Below are 8,077 nucleotides of genomic sequence, written 5' to 3'. Positions count from 1 at the left end.
TGAGGGACCCGGCACGCAGGTCAGTCCAGACTTGGACAGAAACTGGTAGGGTCTTAGACTGCTGCCGAGCTGGGAGCAGTAGGGGCAAGCAGGTTTCTTTAACTGTAACTGCCAGGGGGGTCTGCGATTGGGTGTAGGCTGAAGGTCTGCTCATGGATTGGCTGGCCTAGCTCGGGGGCTGCCCCTTGGGGGCAGAGTCCGCCCCCGAGACTTCAAATAAATCCCCAACAGGCCCTGAAGAATTGAGTTGGTGGTGGTGATACTCCCTTTTGGTCCACTTCAGAAAGGTCTGGAGCAGAGGCAACAGAACTAGTGGAGAGCACAGCCCAAGCCGCGCCGAGCGCACCAGGAGGCCCCAAGGGCCGTAGGGCGTGCATTCGGTCTTTAGCCATGGGGTCCGCAGCGTTGGAAATTCTGGGTCTGGTGTTATGCCTGGTAGGTTGGGTGGGCTTGATTCTGGCGTGTGGGTTGCCTATGTGGCAGGTGACTGCCTTCCTGGACCACAACATCGTGACAGCGCAGACGACTTGGAAGGGGCTGTGGATGTCGTGCGTGGTGCAGAGCACGGGGCACATGCAGTGCAAGGTGTATGAGTCTGTGCTGGCGCTGAGTGCCGAGGTGCAGGCAGCTCGGGCGCTCACCGTGGGCGCTGTACTGCTGGCGCTGGTGGCACTCTTTGTTACCTTGACCGGCGCGCAGTGCACCACCTGCGTGGCCCCAGGTCCAGTGAAGGCGCGTGTGGCCCTCACCGGCGGAGCGCTTTTTGCGCTGTGCGGGCTGCTGGCGCTCGTGCCGCTCTGCTGGTTCGCCAACATCGTGGTGCGCGAGTTCTACGATCCAGCAGTGCCCGTGTCTCAGAAGTACGAGCTGGGCGCGGCGCTGTACATCGGATGGGCGGCCTCCGCTCTGCTCATGTGCGGCGGCGGCCTTGTGTGCTGCGGCGCCTGGGTCTGCTCCGGCCGCCCGGAGTTTAGCTTCCCGGTCAAGTACTCGGCACCCCGGCGGCCCACGGCCAACAGCGAATACGACAAGAAGAACTATGTCTAAGGGTGGGAGGCACGGCGGGGCCCTTCCCGCAGTCAAGCCCGTGATCGGAAGGACCGCACGTGGATGGCAACCACTGCTGGATTGCGCGGCGCAGACTCCGAGGCAAGTCAGGCTGGATTCCGGCCAGAGGCCAGACTTTAACGTGCCCACAGAGGGTCGCTGACCGTCACCAGCCAGGCCCGGCTCAGAACAGACTATAGGCATTTGTGAGGACTTGACCTCCTTTTCTATGCAGTTGGCCGCGGCTTTGGTGGGGCTCTTGGATTTAATAGGTGAAGCTGGCACCAAACTGCAGCTGCAGTTCCTATTGAAACTCTGGGGAGTTCTGGATGCTGCCTTAATGTCCAGTTGCTCCTGCTAACCTGAAAGAGCAGCTGGAGTACCCCAGGCTCACAGCCTAAGCTGCTAGAGGGATGTGTTATAAAGGGCATTTTCCTTTTTAGTGGAGAGCCCAGTGGACCAAAGGATTTGACCTGGACCTCTCACTCCAGCACTCCTCCAATGGTAGTGGTGGGGGGCTGTGGGTACCAAAGCCTTAGAGGGGCTGCCCTCCTCGGAGCTTGGGGGTGGGGTGGGCCGGGCAATTATTTGCTTAGTAAATAGTTTGAACACTCTACCGTGTCATGTCCTCTGTCCAGCTAGCCACTCCGTGTCCAGTACCGCTATTCATCCAATCATCCACCAACCTTCTCTAAGTCTCCTACAGGGATGTCTCCAGGCCTCAACTGGAAGATGTGGTTACACTTGCATTAAGTCAAGATGGTGGCCAGAAAATCCTAGCTGGAGTCAGGCTGGGATATATGTGCAGAAGCTGAGTCCAGGAGAGAGCTCAGCTGGAATCTCACTTCATGGGGATGGGCTTGGGTAGTGGGAAGTGTGAGAGTACGTAGCTAGGCTGCTAGCTTCTCCCAACAAGCCCCTAAAGAATTTCCTCCCAGTGCTTGTCCAGCAAGTACTATGCACTTCAGCTCCAAGTACCATGAAGCCACCACAGACAACTGAACAGTCAGACCAGGCACTTCCCTCATGTGGGAGCCAGGGTGAATCAAGGGTGTCATAGGTCCTCAGCTCTGACTGCAGTGCATAACTGTTAAACAAAAGGAGAGCACTTACTTGCTCAGATAACCTGGGTCCCACTACTGCTTTGTCCTTGCTCCTCTGGTTAGTGGCTCTACACAGGGTCGAGGCTCTGTATCCATGCTGTTGGTAATGGAACTGCGTTGACAACTACAGGGAACCTGGGGTGTGACTATTCTGGGGGGAAAGAGGGTGAAGGGCCAGGGTTTGGTATAAGACCCTAGCAGAGAAAGGCAAGTAAAGCCATCAGCCACAGAGCTTGTTTCTCCCTACTTGGACAATTTTACTAAAAGACCAGGAAAAGGAGTAGGAGATGGAGGGGCTGCAATGAGGCACACAAAGCCCGACAGCAGGAAGGCTTGCTTGGTTTCTGGCATCCAGAAGTTTGTTCAGAAATGCTTGGGCCACATCCATTACTAAGTCTTTCGGGCTTGGCTAGGTTCCTCGAAGGGAGAAAGGGGTTAATCCTAAGGATATGAGCTCAGAAAAAGGCTCCAGAGAGATTCTGGAATTGGGAACAGAGAAGGCAAAGGTAAGACTTATGGGAGGCTGACTTTCTTTCCAGTGGCCTTTGCCACTGGTGGAAACCTCACTGCACCAAGCTGAACTTAGCCTAACAGTGCATGTGCGGGAGGGGTCAAAGGCAGCCCCAAGCTTGGGGACATGTGATCCTAGAGCTAGCCCTGTGCCCTAGCTGGCACACTTGGCTGGTGGTGTACTCTTCCAGCAGTGGTCTTTACCCAGGACACAGTATGGGAAGGGAGCTGCCCCACCTGAGGTTTTCAAATGGCGAGGACAGCTATGTCAAAGTATCTGGTGGCACTACCAGTGGTCAGGAGAGAGGAGCCAGTCTCCATCAAACTCCCACCCGTCGAACTCCCTCATTTCCCTAAGAGCCGCCTGATCATTTGGGGCCCCTCTTCTAGGCCACTTTGTGTGCTTCTGGCCATTGACTTAAAATTACCATCAGTACTTGGAGTAAGAGGGAGATGACTTAGGCTACATAATGAGATCCTATCTCAAAATCAAAACTGAAAAAAAAGTTGAGAGAAACCTGCCTAAACTCCTCCTTCTAGGACTGTGTGCCATGCTGCCTTCCTTAGCAGCTCAGACGCCTGCTCACAAGTGGCTATCTCTTCTTACCTGTCTGCTTCTCCAGGACCTATGTCCTCAGGCAGTAACCAGCATCTCTTCACTTTCCAGTCTCTCCAGGAATGACAAAAGTTGGCTCTACCATTCTAAGAAGGTGTGTGCAATGTTGACACAAGCCTAGGAGAGTGTTTCTCTTCAGGTACCACTCAGCAGTTATCCCTCCTTGATCTGAGGCCTTCCCTCTGATAGTTTCCCATTTGCAAAGCAGTGTGACCCTGCATGCCTGCGGGGACAAGGCATCTGAGCAGGCCCTGTATGGTAAGCTGAAGGCCATGGTGGAGGGGTGTCCAAGAGGGTAACACAACTACAGTCTGGTAGGCAGGGTCCAGTCCTTCCACAACTAGTGGGCCGCAGTACTGGTTGTGAAGACACGTGGTACTGAAAGGCCAGCCCAGCCCCATCACCATCAGGAGGCCAGGAGATCAGATAGGGGAGCCCTTGTTCTAGGGGCTGAGTAGAGAAGTCTCTGACTTTCTGTCTGGCATAGAGAATGCCAGCACACAGGAACAAGTTTGCCCTGGATCCCAAGAAGGCTCAGAATACTTGCAAGTACTGACCGAAGAAGATCATAGGCACAAATGGGATGAAACCCTAGACAAACATTTTATTTTATAAAAACCACATAGTCCCACACTTCAAATGTATCTTGCAATCTAATAGAGGCCAGGTGATATAAATAAGGAAAAGGAGGTCACTTCTGGAGAAATCAAATTCTGGAAGAAGAAGAAAAAAAAGGGTTTCACACAATTCTTCCTTTCTTCCCAAGCATCGAACAGACTGAAACAAGACCCTCCCCACTATGTGGGAGGCTGCTGCTTTCAATCAGCCTTCACACGAGGGTGAAGGTGAGTGTGGAGTAGAAGGCCACCCAGATCTGCTGAGGTAATCACTGTCCTTCCATACCCCCTACAGAGTCTCAACTGTCCCCATGAAAGTACCCAAACCCTTCTCACCTGGTAGACCTTGCCTAGCCACTTCCCCTGCCTGGCTAGTCTCCACTGCTTTCCCCATCATGTAGCAGTATCTTGCCCTTCCCCTGCCAATTACACCCCTGCTGGATGACCACATACATACAGCAGTGCTGTTGACACAGTGCAGGAGAGAGATCTGCCTCCAGTCAGCCCTGGCACACACTGTTCCCCACAAGCCAAGGACACACTTGCCACCTGTGGGCTAAGGGTGCCGTTGGTTCCTTTTTGGAGTCAGATTAATTACATAGCCCAAGGTCACTGCTACTCTGACTAAGGATTTCCTGGTCCAGTCTAAACACCTTCCTTAATATGGCCCTGAACGCTTAGGTTACCCTGATTGAATGGAGTTCCTAAGACCTATTAGACCATTCTGGTCCTACAGCTCAGGGTTTAACAAGGATAGGGCAGCCCCAGACTGAGATGTTCCTGTGTCAGAGCCTTGGAAAGGCTGCCATGCCAAACAGCATGGGGGGAAAGCCCTACTCATTTTCCATGTAGTCCCTCAAAAAGTAGAATCATATGTGAGAACAGCAAGGGCTTTATTCAGGAGATGACATACAGTAGGCCTCTCAGGATAGCTGTCCACAGCGGAAGGCTCATGCACAGTCAACATCTTGTCATTTGTAGCTGGGCAGTTACCAACAGCTTGCTGTCTTATAAAAGCTCAGAGTGCCACTTGTGTGGGCTCCAGTCTGGGGCTTGTGGCTATGGCTGTAAGAAACTCTGGATGGCCCCTGGGGCTAGCACTGGATAATCTGTATGTCACACATTATGCCCCATAGTGTGGGCACTAAAGAGAAAATCTGAGGTTATTCTGAGGTTAATGAAATCAAGCTTTCTCAGAAGCACTCCATTGTGGCCTTGCTAGAAAACTTAGGACAGACATTCCTGGGAAAAATCTCCAGACCCTGCTCTGATCTGCAACACAAGTAAAAGTCTCTGTTGAAGGAGACAAAGCAGGAGTTGGGCCTGAGGTCCAAGGACTCCCCTACTCCCACCCCAAGCTTACCCTCAGGACAGCAGAGACACAAGAGCATCCAGGAACTTGCTCCGGTCCTCAGCTTTCAGCTCAATTACTGAAGTAATGAAAGGAAAACATCTTGTGAGTGGGGAGGAATGAGAAACAAGGCTGCATACACGAACTCCCCCTCCTCCCTCAGGCCAACAACTCTCCATCACATTCCACACTGAAGTCTCCTGCCAGGAACATCCTGCAGTATTTAAGTTCATCTCTTTCTCACTATACTCCCATTTCAGACCTGCTGGCTGCATTGTGGAGAGGCTAGAGCCTTCCTTGTCCTGCTAGGACTCCCAGGGCATACAAGGGTCAGCAATGTCAGCCAGCAGAGGGGACACAAGGCGTGTGACAACTTTGATACAGACAGGGATTGGCATAAATGCCTGTCCCCATAGTGGTACTTTGTCTTGTGCCTCAGCTTCAGTGTTTTGAAGGGCAGACAGGCTCAAGCAGGCATGATGACACCAGAGCCTGGTATCAGGATACTCCAGGCCACTGGACAACTCCCCAGGAGTACAAAGCCTTGCCCACCGGGCAGGTACTGACCACAGTTACTTCTACACTCCCTACCTCTGGCTCTCCAACCCTCATGGGAAGCCAGGGATCTTCCAGCCCAAACCCTCCCTGTGTAACAAAGGTGGGCTGTGGTCAACCTACCCATAATCACAAGCAGGAAGCAGGAACTGCTGTTCAAGGTGGACCAACCTTACAGTGCCACAGCCACAGCTGCCTGCACCAAGAAGCCTGCCTGAGACAGTATAGGCAACCTGAACACAGGTTAGTGTTAGGAAATTAGAGTGGTAATGTAAGAAAATGTCCTTTCTGAGAGATTCGGATAAAACACTAAGGTAGCAAGGTGGTGGTAGAGCATGTCTTTAATTTCAGCACTTGGGAGGCAGAGGCAGACAGAGCTCTGTGAGTCTGAGGACAGCCTGGTCTACAAAGTGAGTTCTAAGATAGACAGAGCTACATTACGAAGACTTTGTCCCACAACAAACAAAAAACAAAACCTAAAAACAAACTGGGAGGTGTAAAGGAGTGAACTGTGTTCCCCAAATACCAAGATCTCAGAATACAACACCTGGGGACAGGACCTTCAAAGATGTAAATAAGCTACTCAGGGTAGGTCCTAACCCAGCATGACTAATGTCCTTCTAAGAAGAGGTCAGACACACACAGAGGGGCTTCAGAAAGAAGACAGCCTCATAGCCAAGGACAGAGGCCACCAGTCATGCTGACACCTTGACTTAAAGTGCCAGGCATGGCACTGAGAGGAATTAGCTGATACAAGCTAACAAGACTATAGTATTCTGCAGCCTAGTGAACTAGCGGCAGTAGTGTGTTGGTAAGACACTGTTTTACTTTAAAATGTGTCAACAAGAGGCTGGAGAGATGGCTGAGCAGTTAAATCCACATGCAGAGGATTCAGGCATGAAGACAAACCACTCATGCATATAAAGTAATATAAATAAATCTAAAAATATTGCCAGTAAGAAGATGGAATGAGGTATGGTGGCACACCCCTTTGATCCCAGCACTTGGCAGGCAGAGGCAGGAGGGTCTCTGAGTTTGAGCCCAGCTTCTTCTATACAGTGAGATCCTGTCTCAGAAACAAGGCAACAAGCTAGACACAGTGGTGTACATCTTTAAATCAGTTGCAGCACTCAGGTAGAGACAGGTGGACCTCTGAGTTCAAGGCCAGCCCTGTCTACGTATTGAGCTCCAGGACGGCCAGAGCTGTGTAGAGACTCTTGTCACATAACAAAACAAAAGCAAACAACAACAAAAAAACCCAAAACCCAAACAAATAAACCAAATCCAAGACAACAGAACCAGCCAACTAAACCAACAAAAAAGACAGCAGTTTGATGGTCCATGCTTGTACTCTCAGCACTTGGAAGGCTGAGGCAGGAAAAGTATAACAAGACCAGCTTAGACTATATAGCAGGACCTTGTCTCAAAAAAACAAACAAACAAAAACAGGGTGCTGTTTACCTGACTGTCTCAAAAAAAAAAAAAAAAAAAAAAGGAGCCAGGTGGCATACACCTTTAATCCCAGCACTAAGGAGGCAGAGGGGCTGGAAAGATGGCTCAGGGGTTAAGAGTGCTGCCTGTTCTTCCAGAGGTCCTGAGTTCAATTCCCAGCAACCACATGGTGGTGGCTCACAGACACCTGTAATGAAGTCTGGTGCCCTCTTGTGGCCTGCAGGGATACATGCAGGCAGAATACTGTATACGTAATAAGTAAGTAAATATTAAAAAAAAAAAAAAAAGATCAAACTCTGCCTTGTACTGCTATGTGGTGAAGTGGGTCACTGGGCCTTTCATTCTCTGACTAACCCAACACAATAAGTGTGATAATGTAAACCTGTTAAACTGTCTCACAAGTGTAGTGTTGTAGCCTCAAGGAGGGCTCTTTAATGTTGCCACAGACCGAGATTAGCATGACCAGTGAGGCTTGGCCTCTAGTTAATACTGTCTGCCCTTCATGGGTAGGAAATGATTTGCAGAGCAGAGTAGTAAGGCTGCGTCCAGCCTTGTGTTTCCAAGCTTGTGTTCTGTGGATGCAGCTTTGCCCAGGATTGTTTGGGTAGGACAAGAAAGCTAGGTACCTTCATTACTAGCTTGCCTAATTTCAGGGCCAGTGCTGGTTTGGAGGGTGTGAAGGCGGAAGTGCAGTCACGGGGCAGACACTCACCAGAGAGGTCAAAGTGGTTGTGCAGAGTCCGAGAGTTGGTGCTTTCTGCTGCCTTCTCAAATGCCCGACCAAAAAAGCTGTAGGAATAAGACAGACATGTTGGAAGACAGACCA

At 51.0% G+C, this 8,077-nt stretch overlaps 2 protein-coding genes across 2 annotated transcripts in view; one reads left to right on the top strand and one right to left on the bottom strand.

Annotated features, from left to right (window-relative positions):
* The first annotated feature begins 261 nt into the window (after nucleotides 1–261).
* Nucleotides 262–1,658, top strand: Cldn5 (claudin 5). The gene has a single exon (XM_051191008.1). The coding sequence runs from the start codon at nucleotides 391–393 to the stop codon at nucleotides 1,045–1,047; it is 657 nt and encodes a 218-aa protein (XP_051046965.1). The 5' UTR covers nucleotides 262–390; the 3' UTR covers nucleotides 1,048–1,658.
* A 2,190-nt stretch (nucleotides 1,659–3,848) lies between these two features.
* The window catches only part of Cdc45 (cell division cycle 45), a 33,708-nt gene continuing 29,479 nt past the window's right edge, over nucleotides 3,849–8,077 (bottom strand). Inside the window, exons 17-19 of the mRNA XM_051191007.1 lie at nucleotides 7,964–8,040; nucleotides 5,257–5,323; nucleotides 3,849–3,989 (exon numbers count right to left, since the gene is read on the bottom strand). Of these exons, the coding sequence (XP_051046964.1) occupies nucleotides 5,259–5,323; nucleotides 7,964–8,040 (142 nt within the window). The 3' untranslated portion in view covers nucleotides 3,849–3,989; nucleotides 5,257–5,258. The remainder of the gene's footprint in view (nucleotides 3,990–5,256; nucleotides 5,324–7,963; nucleotides 8,041–8,077) is intronic.

Source organism: Phodopus roborovskii, unplaced genomic scaffold (assembly GCF_943737965.1).
Source record: "Phodopus roborovskii unplaced genomic scaffold, PHOROB, whole genome shotgun sequence".
Classification (NCBI taxonomy): domain Eukaryota; kingdom Metazoa; phylum Chordata; class Mammalia; order Rodentia; family Cricetidae; genus Phodopus; species Phodopus roborovskii.
The sequence above is the reverse complement of the archived record's forward strand: the minus strand, read 5'-3'. Positions and strand labels throughout refer to the sequence as shown.

Excerpts from the sequence above, each read along its gene's own strand:
- Cldn5 (XM_051191008.1), top strand. The coding sequence starts at position 391 with ATGGGGTCCGCAGCGTTGGAAATTCTGGGTCTGGTGTTATGCCTGGTA.